At 38.9% G+C, this 27177-nt stretch overlaps 1 protein-coding gene across 2 annotated transcripts in view; it reads left to right on the forward strand.

The window, feature by feature from the left end:
* RARS2 (arginyl-tRNA synthetase 2, mitochondrial) overlaps positions 1-27177 on the forward strand; it is an 86730-nt gene that overhangs the window by 27028 nt on the left and 32525 nt on the right. The window contains exons 2-5 of one of the 2 annotated variants that reach the window (XM_068550867.1): positions 1356-1429; positions 13615-13717; positions 15109-15192; positions 22140-22237. In XM_068550867.1, coding sequence (XP_068406968.1) covers positions 1356-1429; positions 13615-13717; positions 15109-15192; positions 22140-22237 — 359 coding nt within the window. Of the gene's footprint in view, positions 1-1355; positions 1430-13060; positions 13449-13614; positions 13718-15108; positions 15193-22139; positions 22238-27177 lie in introns of those variants that run through there. The other variant, XM_068550868.1, reaches the window with a different exon arrangement.

Here is a 27177-nt window from a genome sequence, read left to right on the forward strand (position 1 = left end):
GGTTGCCTATCTCCACTTCATTTAGTTGTTTTTCTGGGGTTTTTTCTTGTTCCTTCATCTGATATATAGCCCTCTGCCTTTTCATCTTGTCTGTCTTTCTGTAACTGTGGGTTTTGGTCCACAGGCTGCAGGATTGTAGTTTTTCTTGCTTCTGCTGTCTGCCCTCTGGTGGTTGAGGCTATCTAAGAGGCTTGATGGGAGGCTCTGGTGGTGGGTAGAGCTGACTGTTGCTGTGGCGGACAGAGCTCTAATCCACTTTAATCCACTTGACTGTTGATGGGTGGGGCTGGGTTCCCTCCCTGTTTTGCCTGAGGCAACTCAACACTGGAGCCTACCTGGGCTCTTTGATGGGGTTAATGGCAGACTCTGGGAGGGCTCATGCCAAGGAGCACTTCCCAGAACCTCCGCTGCCAGTGTCCTTGTACCCACGGTGAAACAGAGCCACCTCCCGCCTCTGCAGGAGACCCCCCAACACCAGCAGGTAGGTCTGGTTCAGTCTCTCCCAGAGTCACTGCTCCTTCCCCTGGGTCCCGATGCGCACACTACTTTGTGTGTGCCCTCCAAGAGTGGGGTCTCTGTTTCCCCCAGTCCTGTCAAAGTCCTGCAATCAATTCCCACTAGGCTTCAAAGTCTGTTTCTCTAGGAATTCCTCCTCCTGTTGCCGGACCCCCAGGTTGGGAAGCCTGACGTGGGGCTCAGAAGCTTCACTACAGTGGGTGGACTTTTGTGGTATAAGTGTTCGCCAGTCTGTGAGTCACCCACCCAGCAGTTATGGGATTTGATTGTACTCTGATTGCGCCCCTCCTACCGTCTCACTGTGGCTTCTCCTCTGTCCTTGGACGTGGGGTATCCTCCTTGGTGAGTTCCAGTGTCTTCCTGTCGATGATTGTCCAGCAGCCAGTTGTGATTCTGGTGCTCTCGCAAGAGGGAGTGAGAGCACGTCCTTCTACTCCGCCATCTTGGTTAATCTCCCATCCCTTCTTTTTTTGTAAAAATAAATAAATAAATAAATAAAAAGTTTTTAAAATCTATTTTAAAATTTATAAATATAAAATTCATCCTTTTTGGTAAACAGTTCTATTTGGCTATTTATGGTCAAACCCTTTTCTCATCCTCAACCCCTGGCAACCACTGATCTAATCTTTATCCTTACAGTTTTCGGTTTTCCGGAATGTCAAATAAACAATCATACATTATATAGCCTTTTGAGTCTGGCTTTTGTCACATTGCATAGTGCATTTGTAGCTCATTTGTGTTGTGTCTCAATATTTTTTTTCAATTGTTGAGTAGCATTCTATTGAATCTGGAACAAATATATTAACAGTCTTGTGCTGTTTGTTCTTTTTGATTTTTAGCTTTCAAGAGTGTTGGATCTTCCTCCAGAATACTTGATCAAGTCAATATCTGCAGTTCCAATTTCCAGAAAAGAGTTAAGTATAATATATTTGTAATGATCTAGAATGTTACTGGCTTTGTCAATATACAAAAAAAGATACTCTTCAATTTATGGAATAGTCCTTGAAATTAACCTTAATATATGATTTAACCTATTATTCCCATGGATTTAAATAATAAAATTAAAATCTGTATTTTACATACTGACATGGCAGATTATATTTGTATTCTCATGCTGTCTTGATGTTTATTCTAATAACTATAATTATGGCAGTCTTTAAGAAAAATTTGGAATGAAGTTCAAATTTAATTCTGTAACAGCAAATAAAAGAATAAGATTGTAGTTAGATTGTAGTTAGAAAATCAGTTTTTGAAGGGATCTTAGAGATTTTCCACCTATCTAATACTTGAATACTATTGTACCATATTTACCTGCTAGATTTTTTTTGCAGGTTTTGGTTTTTTGCTTGTTTCCATTCGAGGCCCCCCAGTGATAGAGAATTACTGGTTAGGACTACATACAACCTATAGTTGCTTCTTGGATTCAGAGAGATATCTCTTTTGTGAGTTTGGTCATTCTCATTGATACCTGTTTACGAGTTGGCTAGAAAACTTTAATATTTGGATAAAATACCCTCTCAGTTAATTAATAATGACAAGAAATTAGCTACATAGTAGGCATTTAAGCCCTAAGCTTAAGTTATCATTGTACCATTATGATATAATGATACCATTATCATTATACCATTATGTCCTTGTATTTTGTCCCCTTAACTTTGTCAGGATTTTAAGATTGAGTAGAATGAATGTTCTTTTTCCCAGAATAGGACAAAGAGATAAGTGGAAAAGAAAGAGGAAGGCTACGTATGTCCTTGTAAAAGAGAGCATCTTAAAATGGCCTGCTACAGTTTCATCTATACTGAGTTCCAAGAACAGAGGCAACCACTGACCAAAAGATGGGCCATATAATTATATGTAAATTGATGTAATGATGCAAACCAGTTACCTATTTCATAAAATCTGTAAAGGACATTTTGCATAATGGAATGTCTCAGTTTTTATTTTATGTTTCAAAGACCTTTAATAAGCTGAACTGTATTGGCCCATCTTTTTGTTTCTTTTTTTTTCTTAATTGAAGTAACATTGGCTTATAACATTATATAAATTTCATGCGCACAGCATTCTCTAAACGGTATAGCGTGCTCACCACCAAAACTTCAGTTTCCATGTGTCATCATACAGTTGATCCCCTTCACCCATTTCACCCACCCCCCTGCCGCACCACCCCTTCCCCTCTGGTAACCACCACTCTGTCTCTGTAGCTGCATGTTTGGTTTGTTCACTTACTTTGTTTTTATTTCTTATACTCCACATATGAGTGAAATCATACGGAATTTGTCTTTCTTTGTCTGACTTATTTCATTTAGCGTAATACCCTCGAGGTCCAACCACATTGTCCCAGATGGCAAGATCTCATCTTTTTCTATGGCTGAGTAGTATTCCATTGTTTATATATATACCACATCTCCTTTTTAAAAATTTTTTATTGGAGTACAGTTAATTTACAGTGTTGTGTTAGTTTCAGATGTACAGCAAAGTGAATCTGTTATACGTAAACATATATCCCCTCTTTTTTTAGATTCTTTTCCCATATAGGCCATTACAGAGTATTGAGTAGAGTTCCCTGTGCTATACAGTAGGTCCTTATTAGTTACCTGTTTTATATATAGTAGTGTGTATATGTCAATCCCAATCTTATCCCTCCCCCACCTTACCCCTGGTAACCGTAAGTTTGTTCTCTACATCTGTAACTCCATTTCTGTTTTGTAGATAAGTTCATTTGTACCCTTTTTTTAGATTCCACATATAAGCACTATCATACAATAGCTGTCTTTCTCTGTCTGACTTACTTTCACTTAGTATGATAATCTCTAGGTCCATCCATGTTGCTGCAAATGGCATTATTTCTTTTTTATGGCTAAGTAGTATTCCATTGTATATATGTACCACATCTTTATCTATTCATTTATGGACACTTAGGTTGTTTCCATGCATTGGCTATTGTAAATAATGCTGCAGTAAACATAGGGGTGCTTTTATCTTTTCAAATTAGTGCTTTCATATTCTTTTGATAAATACCCAGAAGTAGGATAGCTGGATTATGTGGTGGTTCCATTAACTTTTTGCGGAATCTCCATAGTGGCTGCACCAATTTACATTCCCACCAACAGTATATGAGGGTTCCCTTTTCTCCACATCCTTGCCAACACTTATTTCTCACCTTTTTGACAGTACCTATTCTGATGTGAGGGGATATCTCATTATTGGTTTGATTTGCATTTTCCTAATAATTAGTGATGCTGAGCATCTTTCCATGCGCCTGTTGTCTTGGCCCCTCTTTTGAATAAGATTTTCTTTACCTGCTTGCAGTTCCTTTGGGTAGCTCCCCTTTAACAATCTGAAATACCAGGACTTTGGTTTATAGAAAATAAATATTGGGGAGGACCTCAATTTTTCTAGGCTACCAGTCTAAAATTCTGCATATTAAATTTGTTTACAACAAAGGAAATCCCTAGCTTTGCCTTCATAAACCCAGTTATTCTTTAGAGTACTAAAACAAAGCCTAACTGTTCTTGTTTTTTGGTGGTTTTTTTTTGGCTGTGTTGGGTCTTCATTGCTCCACGCAGGCTTTCTCTACTTGTGGTGAGCAGGGGCTACTCTTCGTTGCAGTGCGCGGGCTTCTCATTGCGGTGGCTTCTCTTGTTGCAGAGCACGGGCTCTAGGCATGTGAGCTTCAGTAGTTGTGGCTCGCGGGCTCTAGAGCCCAGGCTCAGTAGTTCTGGCGCAGTGGCTTAATTGCTCCACGGCACGTGGGATCTTCCCGGACCAGGGATCGAACCCGTGTCCCCTGCATTGGCACGTGGATTCTTAACTAACTGCACCACCAGGGAAGTCAAAAGCCTAACTATTCTATATTTCTAACTTGATTCTAAAACGCTATAACATGCCAGGAGAATTAAGAAATTTTATTTTTGTTAATTTGGTTTATTTAATGTGATATGAATCCATTTGCTCAGGTCTCCTAATTCAGTTATACAGTTGTCCCTTGAACAACATGGGTTTAAACTGCATGGGTCCAGTTATACATGGATTTTTTCAGCTAGCCTGAACTATGGTACTACATAATCCATGGTTGGTTGAACCGTGGATACAGAACCGTGGATTTGGAAGGCTGACTGTAAAATTACACTGGGATTTTCAACTGCTCGGATGGTCAGTGCCCCTAACTCCCCCCAGTTGTTTAAGAGTCAGCTGAATTTTTTTTTTTTTTTTTTTGGCCACGACGTGCAGAATCTTAGTTCCCTGACCAGGAATTGAAGCCACACCCCCTGCAGTGGATGTGCAGAGTCTTAGCCACTGGACTGCCAGGGAAGTCCCAGCTGTATTTTCAACTGTGGTGAAATTCCTGTTTAATACTGCTTGTAGTAGACAGAATTAGTAACTTTGTTACCAGCCAGTACTACTCAGATCTATGGATTTCAGTCTGAAACCACAACAACTTCTCAGAAGTAGTGGGGAAGTAGCTATTGCTTTTTAAACTTATTTTTTTAATTATAAACGATATGAAAGTAGAGGGTATAGTTTAGTGAGCTGCTATGTGCCCATCACTCAAGATCATTAGCACATGGCCAGTTTTGTGTTGTCTACACCCCTACCCACTCTCCTGCTTCACAGTGGACTATTTTGACAGCTGCTTTTCATAGTCTAGATGTTATGTCATTTTAAAGGGATTTTTTTTTAATTAGTTTTTCTGTCACGAAGGCAAAACATAACCTTAAGGAAATTCAGGAAAATACAGAAGAATAAGAAGAAAAACTCCCCAATACTCTTACTACATACAGTAAGACAACTGATGTTAGCAATTTGGTATATCTTTTATCTTTTCTCTTTGAATATGTCTTTCAGCCTTAAAAAAGTCATAGCTATAAAACAACTGTATGTATGATTTTGAACCCTTTCTCTTGGCATCATTTCTTTGAAAATACCACTTTTTAACAATGGCTTACTCTTAACGCTGCCCTGTTGATGGACATTTAGATTGTTTCAGTTCTGACTTTTCACAAAGTTCACATTCAAGAATTGCCTCTCCAGGATGTGGAGAAAAGGGAACCCTCCTACATTGTTGGTGGGAATGTAAATTGGTAAAGCCACTGTGGAAAACAGTATGGAGATTTGTTAAAAAAAAAAACTCAATTCCACTCCTGGGCATATATCCGGAAAAGACAAAAACTGTAATTCGAAAAGATACATGCCCCCCAATGTTCATAGCAGCACTGTTTGCAATAGCCAAGACATGGAGGCAACCTAAGTGTCCATCAGCAGAGGAATGGATAAAGAAGATGGTGTGTGTGTGTGCGTGCGTGCACACGTGCGTAATAGAATATTACTCTGCCATAAAAAAGAATGAAATATTGCCATTTGCAGCAACATGGATGGACCTAGAGATTACCATAGTAAGTGAAGTAAGTCAGACAGAGAAAGGCAAATATCAAATGATATCATTTATATGTGGAATCTAAAAAAATGATGCAAATGAACTTATTTACAAAACAAACACTCACAGACACAGAAAACAAGCTTATGATTACCAAAGGGGAAGCGGGGGAGGGAGGGATAAATTAGGAGTTTGGGATCAACAGATACACACTACTATATATAAAATAGATAACAACAAGGACTTACTGTATAGCACCGGGAACTATATTCAATATCTTGTAATAACCTATAGTGGAAAAGAATCTGAAAAAGAATATATATACACACACACACATTTGTGTGTGTGTGTGTGTGTAACTGAATCACTTTGCTGCACACCTGCAACTAACACAATATTGTAAATCAACTATACAGTACTTCAATTTTTAAAAAATTACTTCACTAAATAGACAAAGCAAAAGTTTCTGGTGGGTGTATAATTAAAATCTCCCAAAAGGGAACACTGGGATCAAGTCTGGTTGATTACCCTCACCTCCCTGAAGCGTTTACTTCTCTATGGGTCCTTTCATACTAGCAAATAACCCAGCACCGAATTCAGAATTTGTGTTTTAAATATTCTTAGTTTAATAAATTGGTGTTAATCATTATTATTGGCCTAAAAGGATGATTTTTAAAATTTGTCCTTATACCACTGAACTACTTGAAAATATTTGATTTTATTGAGAATTTTTAAATTGAATTAGTTTATTATTTATGTCTCAAATAAAATTTTGGATACTTCGTACTCTTAACTTTTTAAACCATCTGTAGAAAATCATGTGACCCGTTTGGGTTTTCCTGGATGTTTGAGAGCCATCCTGTAGGTTTATGGTCATATTAAACCTTTTATAAAGTATCCCACACAGGGAAGTATATTCAATATCCTGAGATAAACCATAGTGGAAAAGAATATCAGAAAGAATGTATGTATATATGTATGTATGTGTAACAAAATCAATTTGCTGTACAGCAAAAATTAACACAACATTGTAAATCAACTATACTTCAATTTCAAAAAAAAGAAAGCATCTTAGCTATATGTCAAATCATTATTTAATCTTTGGTACATTCAAATCTTTATTTTCAATTAATATTGCTGTTATAGCTCTTATTTTAACTTTATATGGTTTTTATTTTTTAAAATCTTTGTGTTATTCCCATTTTGTTAGACTAATTTCTTCAGTTTCCCACATTTTTGGCACAAATACTTGACTAAACAGAGTTCTTTGGTAAGAATAAATATATTCAAACCTTATATGAGTTTCCACAATTAAAGTTAATCTTTAGAAAATTAAATTGTTATGTAATCATTAGAGAATAGTCTTAGAAAAGAAACAGAATGGTTTGCCAACCAATCCAGTAAGTGAAGAACTACAGACAGAATAATTCCCCATGGCTTGGTACTGTATTAACATTTTTATTTAACATCAGAACTAGGATTATTTTACCAGAACTTAAGTAGGCGCCATTACCATCACCATTTTACTGTGCTACAAAAGAAATTAAGCAACATGCCCAAGAGCACACAGACACTGATTAATAGTTGAATTTGGGTCTTTGGTTACACCTCAAATGTCAGTAGATGAGTTTGGGTTGATAAGTGTAATCCACACTAGGCTTCTGGATAATGGATTAAGGCGCAGGAGAATCCTTCCCCCCCCCCCCCAGTTTTATTGAGATATGATTGACATACAGCACTGTATGAGTTTAAGATGTACAGCATAGTGATTTGGCGTACATATTGTCATGAAATGATGACCGCAGTAAGTTTAGTGAACATCCATCATCCCCTATAGACAACATTAAAGAAGTAGAGAAAAAAATTTTTTTCCTTGTGATAAAAACTCTCAGGATTTACTCTCTTAACATACAAGTGTTAATTATCTTTGTCATGTTGTACATTATATCCCTAGTACTTATTTATCTTATAACTGGAAGTTTGTACCTTTTGACTACCTTCATCTAATTCCCCCTTCCCCTAACCCCCACCTGTGGTAGCCACAAATCTGATCTCTTTTTCTAGGAGTCTGTTAGTTTGTTTGCTTGTTTGTTTGTTTTTGAAGTATAATTGACCTACAACACTGTTCATATTCTACAACATAGTGATTTCTGTACATTTCAAAATGATCATGTTAAGTCTAGTTGTCATTGGTCACCATGCAACGGCATTGCGGAATTATTGACTGTATTCCCCACACTGTACATTTCATACCTGTGACTGATTTATTTTGTAACTGAAAGTTTGTACCTTTTAATCTTCCTCACCTATTTCTCTCTTCCCCCTACACCCTTCCCCTCTGGCAACCACCTGTTTGTTCTCTGTATCTATGATTCTGTTTCTGTTTGGTTATGTTTGTTCATCTGTTTTGTTTTTTAGAGTCTGCAATTAAGTGAAATCATATAGTATTTGTCTTTCTCTGTCTGACTTATTTCACTTAGTAGAATACCATCTAGGTCCATCCATGTTGCTGCAAATGGCAAGATTGCATTCTTTTTATGGCTGAATAATATTCCAGTGTGTGGTGCGTGTGTGTGTGCACACACACACACATACCACATCTTCTTTATTTGCTCATCTGTTGATGGGCACTGAAGTTCCTTCCGTATCTTGGCTATAGTAAATAATGCTGCAGTGAACATAGGGGTATACATATCTTTTCAAATTAGTGTTTTCATTTTCTTTGGATAAATACCCAGACTTGGAATTCATAGACTGTAGCTTAGTAGCTTAGTTTTAATTTTTTGAGGAATCTGCATACTATTTTACATAGTAGCAGCACCAATTTACATTCCCAGCAACAGTGCATAAGGGTTCCATTTTCTCCACATCCTTGCCACCACTTATTATTTGTTGTCTTTTTGGTAATAGCAATTCTGACAGGTAGGAATGATACCTCATTGTGATTTTGATCTGCATTTGCCTGAGGGTTAGTGATGTTGAGCAACTTTTCATGTGCCTGTTGGCCATCTGTATGTCTTCTTTGGAAAAATGTCAATCCTGGAACCCTGCCCATTTTTTAATTGGGTTGTTTGTTTATTTGATGTTGAGTTGTATGATTTCTTTGTATATTTTGGATATTGACCCATTGTTGGATATATTGTTTGCAAATATCTTCTCCCATTCAGTAGGTGATTTGCATTTTGGTGATAGTTTCCTTTGCTGTGCAATAGCTTTTTAGATTGATTAGGTCCCATTGGTTTATTTTTGCTTTGCCTTCCTTGCCTGAGGAGACATATGCAAAAGAAATATTATTAAGACCAGTGTCAAAGAATGTACTGCCTATGTTTTCCTCTACAGGTTTTATTGTTTCAGGTCTTACGTTTAAGTCCTTAATCCATTTTGAATTTCTTTTTTGTGCATGGTGTGAGAGAGTAGTACAGTTTGATTCTTTTGCATGTAAATGTCCAGTTTCCCAGCACCATTTATTGAAGAGGCTGTCTTTTCTCGATTGTATATTCTTTCCTCCTTTGTTGTAGATGAGTTGCCCATATAAATGTTGGTTTATTTCTGGGCTCTCTATTCTGTTCCATTGATCTATATGTCTGGTTTTTTTGTTTTTTTATTTATTTATTTATTTTTGGCTGCGTTGGGTCTTCGTTGCTGCACGTGCTTTCTCTGGTTGCGGCGAGTGGGGGCTACTCTTCGTTGTGGTGCACAGGCTTCTCATTGCGGTGGCTTCTCTTGTTGCGGAGCATGGGCTCTAGGCACATGGGCTTCAGTAGTTGTGGCTCGCAGGCTCTAGAGCACAGGCTCAGTAGTTGTGGTGCACAGGCTTAGTTGCTCCACAGCATGTGGGATCTTCCCCGACCAGGGCTTGAACCCGTGTCCCCTGCACTGGCAGGTGGATTCTTAACCATTGCGCCACCAGGGGAGTCCCTATATGTCTGTTTTTGTGCCAGTACTATACTGTTTTGATTACTGTAGATTTGTAGCATAGTTTGAAATCAGGGAGTGTTATACTTCAGCTTTGTTGTTCTTAAGATTATTTTGGCTATTCTGGGTCTTTTGTGTTTCCATACAAGTTTTAGAATTATTCTTTTTCTATGGAAAATGCCATTGATATTTTGATAAGGATTGCATTGAATCTGTAGATTGCCTTGGGTAGTATGGTCATTTTAACAATATTCTTCCATCCCATTAACATTTCTTTTAAAGCTAGTTTCATGGTGCTGAACTCTTAGCTTTTGCTTGTCTGTAAAACTTTTGATCTCTCCTTCAAATCTGAATAAAAACCTTGTTAGATACAGTATTCTTGGTTGTAGGGTTTTTTTTCCGTTTTGTTGCTGTAAATATATCATCCACTCCCTCCTTTTCAGCCCACAGAGTAGTAATTTCCACTGCTCTTCCAATTCACTGATCCGTCCTCTGTATCATCTAATCTCCTATTAATTTCTTGTAGTGTATTTTTATTTCAGTTGTTGTATGCTTTAGCTCTGTTTGATTCTACTTTATATCTTCTATTTGTTTAAAACTTCTCCCTCTGTTCATCCATTCTCCCAAGCATCTTTGTGATCATTACCTTAAACTCTTTATTGGGTAGATTGCTTATCGCCACTTAACTCAATTCTTCTTCTGGGGTTTTATCTTGTTACTTCATTTGGAATGTATTTCTCTGAGACCTCATTTTGTCTAATTATGTTTTTATTTCTATGTATTTGGTAGGTTGGTTACATTTCCTATTCTAGACAAGTGACCTTATGTAGAAAACTTCATATGGGTCCTAGCAGCACGCTCCCCTCTGGTCACTAGAGTCATATGCTTTAGAGGTGTCCCCTATGTGGGCTTTTTGGGTCTTTCTGTTGTGGCAGGCTGACTACTGTGGGCATGCAAGTAGGCCTGGCTCTTTTGTGGGTAGGACAGTGGGTTGCCAGGCCCTGCCTTGTGTGAAGGCTGCCAGTCACTGATAGGTGGGGCCAGATCCTGGTGCAGTGGAGTTCATGGCCAGGGGAGTCCTGGTCCTGGTACCAACCAATAGATGGCTAGGACCCGGTCGCTAGACAACTGGCTACGGAGCCCCAATGGGTCCTAGGGCTAGTGCTGGCCCATTGGTGGGCAGAGCCAGGTCCTGGCATCTGTAGCTGCGAGGCCCTAGTGGTCCCAGTGTCAGTGTCAGCCCACTGGGGCTGGGCCAAGGCCCAGTAGGTTCCAGGGCTAGTGCCTGCTCACTGGTGGGCAGGGCCAAGTCCCAGGGCAGCTGGCAGCTCTGGAGATCCTGAAACATCTGACCTTCAGCTGGTGGGGCTGTGTCCCTGCCCAGCTAGCTGCTTGGCCTGATGTGTCCAATTATTGGTGCTGACAGGCTGGTCAGGAGGGCTGGGTCCTGGTGTGGCTGGCTGTGTTGCCAGGGGAGTCCAGGGCCTGGTGCAGGCCAGCAGGTGGGCAGGGCTGGTTCAGAAGGCGACTGGCTACAGAGCTGCAGGGGGTCCTGGGGCTAGTGCTGGCCCTCTGGTGGGGAGCTACGTCCTGGGGTGGCTGGCTGCAGGGCTCAGAGTCCCAGAGCTAGTGTTAGCTTGCTGATGGATAGGGCCATGGCGTTGGGTGGTCCCGGGGCTGGTGGTGGCCTCCTGGTGGGCAGGGTCGATTCTTGACAGGGCTGGTGATGGCCCACTGGTGAGTGTGGTCATATCCTGACATGGCTGGCTGAGGTGCCCAAGCTATCCTGGAGGTGATGTCAGCGTTCTGTTGGGTGGGGATGTGTCCCAGTGGATCCAGAGTCTTAATGCTGGCCCACTAGTGGGCGAAGCTGTGTCTCTTGCTGCAGGGCCTAGGGAGTCCCAGGGCTGGTGTCCACCCCAGTGGGTAAAGAGGGTCCTATGACCACCTCTGGCAGCTTGGGGATCCCTGGGCTAGTGTCAGCCCACTGCTGGGTGGGGCCAGGTCCCTGCCTGGGGTATCCCAGGGGTGGTGAGGACTGGCTGGTGCATGAAGCTGGGTCCCAGCACTGATAAGCTAGAGGGAGGGTTTCAAAATGGCGCATACCTGCACCAGTGTCCTCATGGGATGAGCTCCCTAAATTGGCTGCTGTCAGCGTCTCTGTCCCCCGGGTGAGCTCCATTTGCCTCCTGCTCTTTGGGAGGCTCTCCAAGACCTGCAAGTGGGTCTGACCCATGCTCCTTTCGAGTTATGCTTTTGCCCTGGTCTTAGAGCTTGTGAAATTTTTTGTGCACCCTTTAAGAGTGGAGTTTATATTTCCCACAGTCCTCTGGCTCTCCTGAAAGTAAGCCCCACCGGCTTTCAAAACCAACATGCTACAGGCTCATCTTCCCAGTGTAGACCCCCAGGCTGGGGAGCCCAGTGTGGGGCTTTGCTCCTTGGAGAAAACCTCCGTAATTGTAATTATCCTCCCGTTTGTGGGTCTTGACTCTACCACATCTCTGCCCCTCTTACTAGTCTCATTGTGGTTCCTTCCTTAGCAGTAGGAGATAATTTCTCCTAGTCTTCAGGTGGATTTCATGGATAGTTGCTCTGTAAATCGCTGCAATTTTGGTGTGCATGTGGAAGGAAGGAAGCTCAGGGTCTTCCTACTCTGCTGCCCTGGTCACTTCTCAAGGCTCAGGAAAATTCTTAATGGTCATTATTGACTAGATTCTTTAATGTGATCAGAAGCCACACAGAATTTTTTAGACATGTGCCTGAATTTCAAGAGTGGTAAGAAGGAAGTGATTTGTGCTCTTCTATTTTGCATTACAGATGGGCTAGACAGATAATGGTTCAACCCACTTATCCTGCCCATAAAGTCTCATTCTCTACTTCATTATTAAACATCAGAGGATGTTCAGTGTTGGTAATTATGTGGATGTTTGTATATTAATTAAAATTATTTTTACACCTAGAAGATTTCAAGCTACAGAAAATTTATAGCGAATAATACAATGAACACTCATGCTCACTTTTGAATGTCAGGTCTTAATTTTTTTCCAAATTTTTGTTTTCAGAAATCAAACATTACAGATACCATTGAAGCCACCTGTATATACTTCTTTGATTCCACTCCCTACCATCCTTTCCTAGAGATAACTGCTCTTCTGAAGCAAATGATTGTTTTCACTAATCGGTTGCTTTGTGTTTCTTTCTTGGTTTCTTGGTTTTTGCATTGTTTCATCACCAGCCCAATGAAAAGAACAGCACTGTCTATCTCCTTAAGGAACTACTCAGTGTTAAGAAGAATATTCTTCCTCTCATGTTGAAACTCAGATTACAACATTTTTTAAAAATTGTGCTTTGGTCACTTGAAGGTCAATGAAGGGACTTGAATGAAGGAAGCATGTGGAATAGTGGAAGAAGATTTGTACTGATAGAAGCAGTCAAGAGACTTGCGCTTTTTACTGAGTCTGCTTATTAGTTGCAGGCGGATTTTTAGGGGAGACATTGAACTTGCCGGACGTCATTTTTCACATCTATCAAATAAGGTGGTTGCTCTGCCTCTCCCACAGAGATACCATAAAGCTACAACTAGGTAATGGAAGAGGAAGAGTTTTGTAAGGTGATGCAAGATAAAGTTCTAAATCAATACAAGGTGATGATATTTCTGATTGCTTTATATTTTGAAAGTGTAATTCCTTCTGATAAAATTGTGTCAATGTAGAGAACACAGACTAATTAGTCTTTTTCATTTGTTTGTTTGTTACACTAGTAATGTTTTTAAGGTAACAGCCTTTTCCTGTTTCAATGTCTGTCTTTAGAGAAGTAGCTGACTTTCAGCTTTCTGTGGATTCTCTATTGGAACACAACAATGGCCATTCAAGACCAGATATTCAACTTCAAGCCATGAGACTGGCAGAGAAGGTACTTTAGCACTATTATCTCTTTTTGACATTATAATAAATGTAGTATTTCAAAGAAGAAACTACTCTACAAGCTATCTCTGCAGGCTGTCTCAGCCATAATAATGAATTTAATAGCATTTTTGTTCAAGGCACCTTGAAAAGTATAATTTAAATTTATTTTAGCTGCATACTGTAAGGTTAAGATGGTTTATGAAATTAGGTATAAAACATTCCTCTTGAGCTGACATTATTCAATTTTTTGATTAACTACTTACAGGAAGACTGAAGTGTTAATTAAATTTACAGATTGAAGCTGGATGGACTTCTGAATTTAGTAGAACAAGCTTGATAAATTAGAGCAGTGGGTTGCAATTTTTAAAATAAGTTTCTGGGAAGATGAACGTTAAAACATGAGAAGAAATGATTAGATGTAAATGGAATCATGATTGCGGAGAAGAAGTGGTTAGGTGATTTAACAAACCTCTTCCATTTCTAATTTCTCTGATGGGTTCCGTATCTAAAAGAGGAATTGAAAGGATTGTGGTGAATGACCACGTCTAAATTGTTAGTGTAATACCTTTAGAAAAGCAGGTTTGGGGGGAAGTTTTTTTTAAAAATAAGGTTATTACATGTGACACAGAGGAGGGCATGGGCACACTGAAGAGTCCAAACAATGAAAGTTACTTTCATAGAAAAAAATGTTTAAAGAATGACTATGATAAAGGAGCTTTGGTAGCTAAGTAAATGTTTATTTGACCACAGAAATTACCCCAGATTTTTATCAGGAAGTATACCAGGAATAAAATTATCCTAATTATAAGATTTATTTCCTCCTCCTCCTGTGAGTTCTCAGAAGTAAAGGCTAGTGGCTCCTCAGTGACAGCAGGTATTTCTTCAAGATTCATGGGTATCTCGGGTGCTTTGAACATCTAGTTGGTTAAAAATGTAAAGCGTATCCATTGAAGACCGAGCATTTAAATTATTTACATTTTATGTGTGGGTGTGAGTTGTTCTAGCGGATGCCTTGACAGAATGTCATGTTCTGTCACTCTCATGCAAGGCGGATGAAATTAAAAGAATTCATTGCAGGTCAGGGTACATAGGGTGGGGGTAAAGTGATGCTCCCTTTTTTCCACGTTAGAAAGAGAATTTGAAGTGAGAGAATGGGAAAGAGGAAGAGAGAGATTTTGAATAGAGAGTGGCATTCTAGCCTGGAAAAGAAGAAAACGTGTAAATGCAAACAGAATGATGGAACTGGGGAGACGGGCTAAGGCCGAGGTCCAGACACGATGACTGTGAGAGAGGACCCACCTGCTGCCCTTGGGAGCCAATCCGATAGGGTTAGAACTACAAAGCTCATTAAGCCTATTTCATAACATGCCTGTTTTACTTGATTTGTTATCTTTTCAGCTAAAATGTGACACGGTGGTGAGTGAAATCAGCACTGGTCCAGGGACTGTAAATTTCAAAATAAACAGAGAACTATTAACAAAGGTAAGAATGGGTTATGTTGCAGCTGTTGCACCTTCACTCATTCCCTCTGCTTCAGCTACAGTGGTTTCCCTCCAGTTCTTAAAACTTATTGTGCCTCCTCTTGCCTCAGAATCTTTGCACATTCTGATCCCTCTGCCTGGAGTGCCACCCCGAGTTAAATCTGCTTATCCTACAGATCTTGATGTTCCCTAGCAGTGCCTTTCTTACCCCTTCATTCATATACGCTCATAACACTGTATATGTCTCCTTTGCAAAACTTATTGTAGTTGCTATTTTACATCTTTTTTCTATAACTTTATTTTTTAATTAATTTTTTATTTATTTTATTTATTCTTTTTTTTTTTTTTTTTTTTTTTTCTGACTGTGCCACGCAGCAAGCAGGATCTTAATTCCCTGACCAAGGATCGAACCTGTGCCCCCTGCAGTGGAAGTGCAGAACTCTAACCACTGGACCGCCAGGGAATTCCCAATTTGATTAATGCCTATTGCTCTTTAAACTCTAATTTCCACTGGGGCTTATAGCATCTGTTTTTCTCACATCCCCGGTTCCTATCGCAGTGCCAGGCATGCAGTAGGTGCGAGATAACTATGGTTAAATGAATTAATGGACTCCATATTGAATACAAGAAAGGTACTGCTGGTTTCACTCTCTGGTAGCCTATAATCTGTTGGAAGCATAAAATTTATATAAGAGAAACCATAAGACAGTTCTCTTAATAAAACAAAATTTTTTTAAAAAAGTGATTGATACAATAAGCATTAGAAACATCAGAGATGGTAAAATCTGGATGACCTGAGGGAGTTGGGGAAACCTCATAGAGGAATTGGGTCTCCCTTGAGTGAGCCCATGGAGGACAAGTCATCCTGGATGTGAGACCGTTTGTTGAGTTTTATCTCAATTGAACTTTAAAATTTATCATAATGCATGGTTTGGTCTATTAATTTAAAAAAAGAAATACACACCATTGTTGGATTGGTCAGACTTAGTATATGCTATGGTCTTGGATTGAAAATAACTAAAACCAAAATTTCTAATAATATAGTTTCTTCCCAAGGTTATATAGTTTACAGACATTTACCCATCAGCCCTATAATTCTTCTGAAGGAGAGTTAGTGTTTCATGCTTGTCTCTAGATCTTTGAACTTTTTTCTTTTACCTTTTTTTCACTGTTACTTCAAGACAAACTTGTTAAACCAAAATCCGTCACAAGGACAAGAAAAATTTGTTTTGAGCTTTTTAAAAAGTGTCTACAACTTGTTGGGCTCTTGATAACATTTCGTGTCAACTTAGCAAACCAGTGAATCTAATGTACCATTTTTAAATAAGTGACTCTTTCTTCCAGTTGCTGCCTCAGTGTTTATGGAAGGAGAAATGGAACTTGCCAACATGCCTTCCAAACTTTAGGCCATTTGATAGGCAATTTTACTATGGGAAAATGTGCTACAGTAGATGGAGTTTGCCTTTACAGCCAGCTTAGCTGAAAGAAATATAGTTTATATTTCGAGGCAAGGCATAGTTAATAATTTAAATTTTCAATGGCCATGAATTTTCATGCTTTATTACAATTAATTAACTAGGCGATTTTATCTGTTTAAGGATGCCCACTAGCTCACTTATTAAATATATTCCCAAGTCCTTCTCAATTGACAACGGAGGGAAAGAGTTAGGGCTTTGAGGTCCAGCTACTGTTTCTCACATGGAAACCCTCCCTTCCTTGTAGCTTTGAGGATCTGGATATTAGTGTGACTTTCTTTAAAGGAACAAGCAGATTGCTTACAGTAGCCTGCTCAGTGTCACAGTAAAGATACATCCTAGAGCAGTGAACACCCATAGTCTGAAAAAAGGAGTATTGAATGTACCTGTGTTATAATTTTTTAATAATAATTCTTATCTGCTCAAAGCCTAATTTCTTCTACACCTGGCTCCATTATTTTCAGGCCTTAAACAATGTTCATTTGCATGTCTGAAGTTTTCAGATCCTATCAAGAAAATTCAACCATTCTTAGGACCATTATAAAACTTTTTTTTTCCATGTTAAAGTTACTGAGATTCACATGGAGCCAATGATCTATGTCCAAAACTTACTCCTCAAGCAGAGAATTATGAATTTATCGTTGTTTCCACATGTACAAACTTAGCCTTGCATAAAATATATCTGTTCATGCATTGCAGTTGAATTACGAGCACTGGCAGCACCAGAGATGATTAAATGTTAGCTTAGGTTTGGTTCACTAATAATAGCTTATAATGTCTTCATATAAATCATCATCAAAGGTAGGAGGCTAAAATGTGAAATTAAATGTAGTAGGAACTGCCCAATATCTGAGACTGGATAATACATTTTTCAAAGCTAGAAGAACTTATCATTGTGAAGAACTGTCACTTTGGTACCAAACTTCTACCTGGAGTAGTCTATAGATGACTTTCAGGAGAAACTAACTTTGAATAATAGTTAATTCAGTTTATGGGGAGAAAAAAAAGAGAATATATGAGTTTAACCAAATAGGAAAAAGGCAAACAAAATCCTGTTTTTTAGGTGTGCATTAGAAATACACAGTGGATAATACAATTTTTTATTTCGCATGCACACATTCATTTTTATTTGCCAAATTCAACTGTGCATGCTCTACCAAAACTTAAGGGGAAAAAAAGAAAGAGAGAGACTGATTTAAGTGGCTCTAACTCTGCTCATTATTTCACTAATTGAGTTTATGTCAATAGGCAGTGGATGCATTCAAGTCATGGGTAGTGCCAATTAGCTGAACACATGGAAGGAATGAATGATTAAGCACTTTTCAACTATTGACTAAGGAACTGACCAATCAAGTAGTGGTAGCTTCCTTAGAAGTTCTTTTGAGAGCCGTCAAGAAATGCTGACCAGGGACTTCCCTGGTGGTGCAGTAGTTAAGAATCCGCCTGCCAATGCAGGGGACACGGGTTCGAGCCCTGGTCCCAGAAGATCCCACATGCCGTGGAGCAGCTAAGCCCATGCACCACAACTACTGAGCCTATGCTCTAGAGCCTGTGAGCCACAACTACTGAGCCTGTGTCCTGCAACTACTGAAGCCCACATGACCTAGAGCCTGTGCTCCGCAATAAGAGAAGCTACCGCAATGAGAAGCCCGTGCACCACAACAAAGAGTAGCCCCCGCTCGCCGCAACTAGAGAAAGCCCACGCACAGCAATGAAGACCCAACGCAGCCAAAGATAAATATATAAAATAAATTAAAAATATATATATTGACCAATAAAGAATTAGATAAAATGACAAAATCATCCACAGAAAATATAATGGTGGTGGATAAACAGAAAGCACCTGCCAATTGGAATGTTCGTTAATTTGCTAAAGCATTCCAAAAAGTGAAACCTTTGAAAGATTTAATTTCTGGTTATACATTCTTTATGTACCTACATTTACATTACTGAGTACCGCTTACCTTTAAACATACATACTGGTGAATAGATGGGCCTCTAACTTACTCTATTAAAATATCAGAGAACTTTACTAGCTCACTGACATTCTTCTTTGTGCCCACTAATTCAATAAACTTCCTTCTTATTATTTGCCAGGGACTGTATTACTGAAATCTAAAGACAAAATGGCATGTATCTTGTCCTCAAGGAGCTTATGATCTAAAAAAGCAAAGCATAAAAAATATCACAGTGTAATGTGTGATGGGTAGACAGTGGGACGAATTATATAATGAGGGCATGTATAAGATGCAATCCTAGTGTAAAGAAAGATATACGTAAATTTTTTTTTCCCCACTCCCTCATAGTAAATCTATCTCAAGGAGACAGGAGGTAACCTTGAATTGGGATGAAGATAAAGAATATACTTGGGAGATACAAGGGCAGACATTCCAGGCAGAGGGGACAGTTTGGGACAGAGTACAGTCAAAAACATGGCATTGTCTGGAAATCAGGAGGTGATTGAGTATGATTTGCACATAGGATGGCATGGGGGAGGATATGAAATTACACAGTATGAAGGTCCTTACATGCTAAGAGTTTCAGCTCTTTCCTCTGTCATTATTTTCCGTGGTGTGTTATGTGTACTACAGGTGGCACACATGATTTTTTGGTATTTCTTACACTTATGAAATTTATTTCATTTTAATAGTTATATATCATCAAAAAAAACTAACACTTCTAACTTGTGATTTTTATGGATATTACAAAGTGCCTTTCAACAAATCAATTTCCTCGAAATTAAAAGTAAAAATGATATGCATGTAAAGTAAAAAACCAGAAACTGATAAAATCTCTTAAGTGGTAGGGAGTCATTGAAGGCTTTAAACAGAACATAGACCTGATTAAATATGTATATTGTATAAGAAGATAGGTGCTATTGTTTTGTTGTAGTTGTTTTCGTAGTGGTGTAGCTGACAGATGGTGACGGTCTAAACCAGGGCAGAGGGGAAAATTATAATATTTAGGAGATAGCATGAGCAGGTCTCAGTGAGTAACAGGTGATTGGTTCTGGAGGTTGAGGGAAAAGGGTAGATCTTAGGAACTCCTCCTAGGTTTCTGACTTGGTTAGCTGGGGGGTTCAGAGTGAAATTCGTGGAAGTGAAGAACGTTGAAGGAAGAGGAGTATATTCTGTTTGAAGTGCCTGAGAGAGATGTTCAATCCTGAGTTGACTATATCATTCTAGCACAAGATTCTGGTAGGTAAGTAGTAAAGTCTTAGTACTTTACACCTAGGAGAAGCCTAAAGTAAGGAGCTAGAAGCAAGAAAGGAGCACAGGGTAGGGAGTGGGGGCAGGCAGTGGAAGACGGGTCTGCAAAGGAAATAAAGGAAAGCAAAATTCAGTAGAATGATGTCACTACAACCAAGGAAGCAGGGTAGTTGCAAGGAGAAGGGAGTAGTAATCAGCTAAAATGATGCTTGAAAAGTAGTTACTCCGGGGGAAAGCAGGAAGGGACCAGGATTAGGGAAGATGAACAAAAGGGACTCTAGACTTTAGCCTTATCTTAATTTGTTTAATTTTTTAATTTTATGAAAAGAATGTATTCATAAAAATAATGTATTAAATACAATTTAAGTGTTCAATTGGGTTTGGCATTTAGAATACTGATTTTGAGAGCACTTGCAGTGAAATGGTAGAGAAAAAAGCTAGCTAGTTAGCAGGTAGGTCGAATTGTCAGTGAATGGTTTGGAAGTGGAGCATGTAAGATAGTCTTTTATTAAAGTTGCCTTTTTTTGTTTATGCCAGCGAAATCAATGAACCAAGGGTCATTTGTTAAAGAGAATTCTAACTTACTGCTATTACCTTTTGTGGAGTCTACCATCTGTAACATAAAAAGGGATAGAAAGTCAAAAGGATGGGTAGGCCTTAACCTTTGAATAATCTGAGTATGAATTGCCTCTCACTTACATTTACCTTCCCACTTGCAATCTTCTTGTGACCCATGTTCTTGGAGTAACAAACATTTAATGAGTCCGTCATATAGGACAGGCACTATTGTACTTAATGTCTGTATATTAGTCCTTTCTCTTTATGTCCTAATGCACAGTGTCAGTGAAGAGAATATTATTTTCTCTTTGTCCTTGGGCAAATACACACTTAGTTCTTGCGTCTGTTAAATGGGAAGTTTTGCCCATTTTAAGGTTGTGAGGCTTAAAGATAAGAAAGAAGCATCTAGACTTGAGCCTGGCACTCTATAGATGCTTCTTAAAAGTGTTGCTTTGTTGCCTCCTACTACCTTCTCTGCCCTTTCCATTAAGTGACTGTCTTTTTTTTTTTTTAATTATTTATTTATGTATTTGGTTGCGTTGGGTCTTCGTTGCTGTATGCAGGCTTTCTCTAGTTGCGTTGTTGCAGTGCGTGAGCTTCTCATTGTAGTGGCTTCTCTTGTTGCGGAGCATGGGCTCCAGGCGCACGGGCTCAGTAGTTGTGGCGCACGGGCTTAGTTGCTCCGCAGTATGTGGGATCTTCCTGGACCAGGGATCAAACCCATGTCCCCTGAACTGGCAGGTGGATTCTTAACCACTGCGCCACCAGGGAAGTCCCAAAGTGACTGTCTTAACCAGCTCTTATGATAGTAGAATTCTTCATATCATAAACTACATTTTTAGGACTTCAAATACTGTGTGTGAAGCAAAAATCAGTATGAGTAAATAAAAATCTATCAGTAATTTCAAAATCCTACAGTAAAAAGTAAATACATGAATAAATGCATCATCACTGTTAGCAAAAAATAAAGTACGAATTTTGTGAACCATACAGTAATTCTATGTTAATAACTAAAAATTAACCTGGAATATGTTTTGGCAGTTTCTGTGATATCTGCTTGTTTTTTACTTATGTAGCCAAGAGGAACTTAAATTATAATTTTTTATTTATTTTCTACCATTACTGTGATCATTAGTATCACAAAAGTAGCAGCACCATGCAGAGTTAACACATAAGCTGTGGAGTGAGCAAAGTTTTTGCAGTATGACCTTGGGAAAGTTACTTAACCAGTCTGAGCTACTGTTTCCTCGTTTGTAAAAATATACTCATCTCTTAGGGTTGTTGTGAGAATTAATACATATAATACATATAAAATGTTTAGTACAGTGCCTGGCACGTAATATGCATTTGATAAATATTAGATGCTGCTTCTGGTTTTGTTGTTTCTATTTGCTGTGGGACTTTTGGCAATTACCTCTCTAAACTTCAGTTTCTTCATCTGTAAAGTATCTACATCATTGGCTACTATAAGGATGAATAGACATGATGTATAAAAGGGCACAGAGGCCCCGTAGATGTTAACCTGTGTTATGACTGCTCTGACTAGCATTAGCGATAGAAGAAGGTGGTACTGCTAACAATACTATAAAATTCTCAGTTCCATAAATCAGAATGAGCAAATTAGCAATAGTTAGTTCTCAGTAACAAAGTAATTAAGAAAATTGCAAATTTTTTCTTCATTAAATCCCATACCTTTTACTTTTCAGACAGTACTACAAGAAGTGATTGAAGATGGCTCAAAATATGGATTAAAAAGTGAACTGTTTTCTGGCCTTCCCCAGAAGAAGATCGTGGTTGAATTCAGGTGAGTGCCTACCCATCATACGTGTTGGTTAATCAACTGGCTGGGCAGATGAGTATTTTACTGTTATCATCTGGTATCTCACAGAATTACACATGGAAAAATTAAAAATCAGTTAGATTATATTATTTCCTTAAAATCACAGTGAGTTGATCATTGAACCATGAATAAAAATTTTGGACTTTAATCAAAGTACCTAGTGATTATTATGTTTTTCTTTTATAATTATGTATTAACCATTTTGTGGTTTGTTTTTTTTTTTTTTTGGAAGATCTAGTTCTTCCTTTTAGTAGACTCCTAAAGCACAGATAATGGTTACTATCATATTAAGAATTTCAGAGTAATGTGATTATCAGAGAACAAGCTTTGTTGTGTTTGTAATATATGTATATATATTTTTAGCTTTATTGAGGCAGAATTGACAAATAAAATTGTAAGATAAAGTGTACAGCATGATGATTTGATATATGTGTACATTGTGAGAGGATTTCCCCCTTTGAATCAGTAAATATATCTGTCACCTCACATATTTTCTTTTTTTGTGTATGTGTGTGAGAACATTTGTTCTACTCGCTTAGCAAATTTCAGTTATACAATACAGTGTTATCAACCATAGTCAACATGTTATACATTAGGTCCTCAGAACTTACTTGTCTTATAGCTGAAAGTTTGTACCCTTTTACCAACCTCTCCCTACTTCCCCCAGCCTCCAGCCCCTGAAAACCACTTCTCCAGTCTCTGTTTCTGGGAGTTTGACTTTTTAGTCTTTAGATCCCACATATAAGTGATACCATGCAGTATTTGTCTTTCTCTGTCTGGCTCATTTTACTTAGCATAATGCCCTACAGTTTCATCCATGTTGTTGCAAATGACAGAATTTCCTTCATTTTTAAGGCTGAATAATATTCCATTGTGTACACATACCACATTTTCTTTATCCATTCATCTACTGATGGACACCTAGGTTGTTTCCATACCTTGGCTATTGTGAATAATGCTGCAGTGAACATGAGAGTACAGATTTCTCTTCAAGATAATTTGTTTCCTTTAGATATATACCCAGAAGTGGGATTGCTGGATCATGGAAAAGATTGTTTTTAAATTACTGGTTTTTATACTCAAATTATCCCAGATTAGGCTCCTTTATTCTCTTTGCATGTCCCCTTAAGCCTTGCTGTACGTTTCTTTTTGGCATAAGATGTTCCAATCTTACTCAGACCTGGAATTGTCCATTTCCCCCAAGAAGTCCTGGTTCCTTTTTGTGAGGAAGGTATTTAGAAGCCAAGTTCTGGGCTGTAGGAGTGCTTATTACTACTGGAACTCAATTTTTACTGATGTTACCAGTTCAAATCCAACATCACAAGGTCCATTACATGTAATGCGTATTATTTAAAATTACCAGAGAAATAGCCTGACATTTTAATGTGCCTCTAAATAGTCTTCATGATAACTTTCTTATATGCCATCAATAAAACCATCTAATCTATGAATTGTTTTTAGGTAACCAAAATAGAAAAGGGATCACTTTCAGGGTACAGCTGACAGGATGACAGCTCTTGAACATTATTAGAGATATTGTATTTGCCTTCCTAAAAGCCAAGGAAGAGCTTCGATGAGCTGCTTTCCCACTTAGAAAGATAGAACTTTCTAGAGCCTTTGTCTTAAGTATATGTTTTTGTGGAAGATTTTTAAAAATTGACATGGCAAATATTTCAAGTTTTCTAACTCATTATTATAATTTATGATGATAACTTAGTTAAACTTAGTTATGATTAGTACCTGGAGTAATCAGAGGTGAATGGGTTTCATGGATTCCACATTTGTACTGTCTCTGCCACTCAGTCATGTTCTTAGAAAAAGCAGGCCCTCTAAGACTGGGTAAACTCATCTGTTTATGATAAGGACTGATTGTTGAGTAAGCTAACCTTTTTATAGAGCAGATATATGTTATGAATAAATCTTACGCTACTGCTGTGCTCCAATCAAGATATTTAAAGTTTAGTGTAAACGTTGTTGCATCAAAAGAACAGAGAGGGACTTCTGCAGTCATCCTCACCCCAAAGAGGAACTACACTAAGGCCATCCCCCAAGGAAAGTTGCCATCATTTCAGTCATCTCTTGCATAACAAGCCACTACAAAACTTGATACAGGGATTGGCAAACTTTAGCCCATGGGCAAAATCCAGCCTGCCATGTTTTTGTAAATAAAGTTTTATTGGAATACAGGCTTGCACATTCATTTACATATTGTCACAGTGGCTACTTTCATACTCTAATGGCAGTTGAGTTCAGCAGAGTTGAATAATTGAGATAGAGACCAGATGGCCTAAAATATTTGCTATCTGGCTCTTTAAGAAAAAGTTTGCCACACCCCTGATTAGTGTCTTAAAACAACAACCACTTTAACGTTCATGACTCTGTAGACCAGGAAAACAGGGAGGACATAGCCTAATGATTCTTTTACTTGCCTGTGGTCACTTATGCAACTCTGGTCATCTAGACATTATACTAGGACTAGAAATCCGGGTGGCTCATTTACTTGTCTGGCATCTCACCTGAGGGCTGGCCAGGCATCTCTCTCTCTGCATTCTCCAGCAGAATAGCCAGACCTCTTTACAAAGGTGCTCAGGGCTCCAAGATAGTAAAATATCTGGTTTTGTAACAGGCACATCATCACTTCTGTCACTGTCAGCTGGTCAAAGCAAGTCACGAGATCATCCCTGATTCAGAGCAGGGGAGTAGATTACACCTCTTAACGGAGAGTGGCAAAGAGTTTGTAGCCACCTTTAATTCTTTTCATTCATGTCTTTACAGTGATGCAGGACACATACCCTTCTCTGGGGAGGTACTTCAGTACTTGTACACTCCTTGCTCTTACCTAACCAACAGCAAAGGAAAATCAGTAGGAAAGAAGAATAATATCTGTTACTACCCATTCACCCTTGAAATAGTGCCATCACAAGTTTCTTGAAACACGAAAACATGAAAAGTTGCCACCAGTGCTCACTTTTAATGCCTTCTTCTCAACGTTCACTTCCCCTTCACCATCCCTTCTCCCCAGCCAAGCTCAAAATACCAAGACCTTAGTCTTTCTTACTCACTGATTCTTTGGCTTTTCTCCAAAGTTTGTGTTTCCCATATAATGCTCTTTTTTGTTTATGCTTATGTCTAAAAATAACATGTTCTATTTGAGTTGTAGTCTATAGGCTTTTTGAATGGCAGTTTATTTGCTTATAGATTTGCCTCTCTCAACTTTTTTCTAAAGCAGTTAAGGAAGGCTGGAACTTAAATGAGCATCTGAATGCTGATGAAAACAAAGTCCATTTCCCAGCAGCCATCTTTGCTCTCTGTTATTTTCCATCTGGCATTGCTGTGGGACCATAGCTGCTTTCTCCCTTAGAAGTTTTCCAGTTGCTGTGGCGCTTATCATTGTGGTTTCAAAGTAGAGACAAACAGGTAGAGGAGAGGGTAAAAATTGATAGAAAACATTATTATTGAATTTGTCCTGAAAATGAGAGAGGTGGGAGGAGAGAATTTCTTTAACTACAGAGTTTCTTTAATATACCAGGCAACTTTCCCCTCAAAGCAAGAGATAGAATCACTGTGTTCAAGAAACTTACCCCTTAAATTGAGATGATGATGGTGATGATAGGTCAAGGAACTTGCTCATAGTCACAGAGCTGATTCTGAATCCTGTATCCTTAACCTTTCCTGCCTCCCTGATATATTGATATATGGTTGGTTTCCCTATATTTTGTCTGATCCAGGAGCAGTGTGATAAAGTGCCAGCGTAGATGACTGTCCCCCCTGGGCTTGGGCTCTACCTGGTAGGTAGAGTAAGAATTGAAGCTAACTACTGTTGCCTCTCTCCTCTCTGCAGAGTCAGCCTTTCCTATTTTGTTCCAATCAAATCTGCAGGAGCACAGCCAGCAGTGGTAGCCTTTCCTCTTCTTTCATCAACACAGTCTTCCCCACTCCCTGCTGTTCCCCAGTGTGAAGTGTTCTCACAAAACAACTTGAGGACCTCTGGTAATATGGAAGTCCAGGAGATCAGGGTACCAGTTTTCACTTAGTAACTGATTCAGTCATCTTAGATGGGACAGTTTATCTCTCTAGTCTCTTTTCTTGTATGGAAAATAAGAGTAATATTATCTCTTTTCTTACAAGATTGAGGAAATTACATGAAAGAATTTTTTTTTAATTTTCAGTAAAGTGTCCAAACTGTATTCATAGTAGTTACTTTGATTGCCAAAGGAATTGAATTTGTATTTTCCATGTAATTGTATTCCCTTCTGAGCAGGAATGTGGTGCCAGAGAATGGCAAATTGATGATTTCAAGGGAGGTTTTGTGAAGCCCTAGATAGACTCAGTTCTTCTAATTCTAAAGAAAAAGTACAAAAGCTGTGGCCAACAGGCACATGAAAAGATGCTCAACATGGGGGACTTCCCTGATGGCACAGCAGTTAAGAACTGCCTGCCAATTTAGGGGACATGGGTTCGAGCCCTGGTCCTGGAAGATCCCTCATGCCACGGAGCAACTAAGCCCGTGCGCCACAACTACTGAGCCTGCGCTCTAGAGCCCGTGAGCCACAGCTACTGAGCCTGAGAGCCACAACTACTGAAGCCCGTGCACCCAGAGCCCATGCTCTGCAACAAGAGAAGCCACCACAACGAGAAGCCCGTGCACAGCAATGAGGAGTAGCCCCCACTTGCCGCAACTAGAGAAAGCCCGTGCACAGCAACAAAGACCCAATGCAGCCATAAATAAACAAATAAATTTATTTAAAAAACAAAAAATAAGATGCTCAACATGGCTAATCATCAGAGAAATGCAAATCAAAACCACAATGAGATATCACCTCACACCTCAGAATGGGTATCATCAAAAAGACCACAAATAACAAATGTTGGCAAAAATGTGAGAAAAGGGAAACCTCGTGCAC

Source organism: Eschrichtius robustus, chromosome 9 (assembly GCF_028021215.1).
Source record: "Eschrichtius robustus isolate mEscRob2 chromosome 9, mEscRob2.pri, whole genome shotgun sequence".
Taxonomy (NCBI): Eukaryota; Metazoa; Chordata; class Mammalia; order Artiodactyla; family Eschrichtiidae; genus Eschrichtius; species Eschrichtius robustus.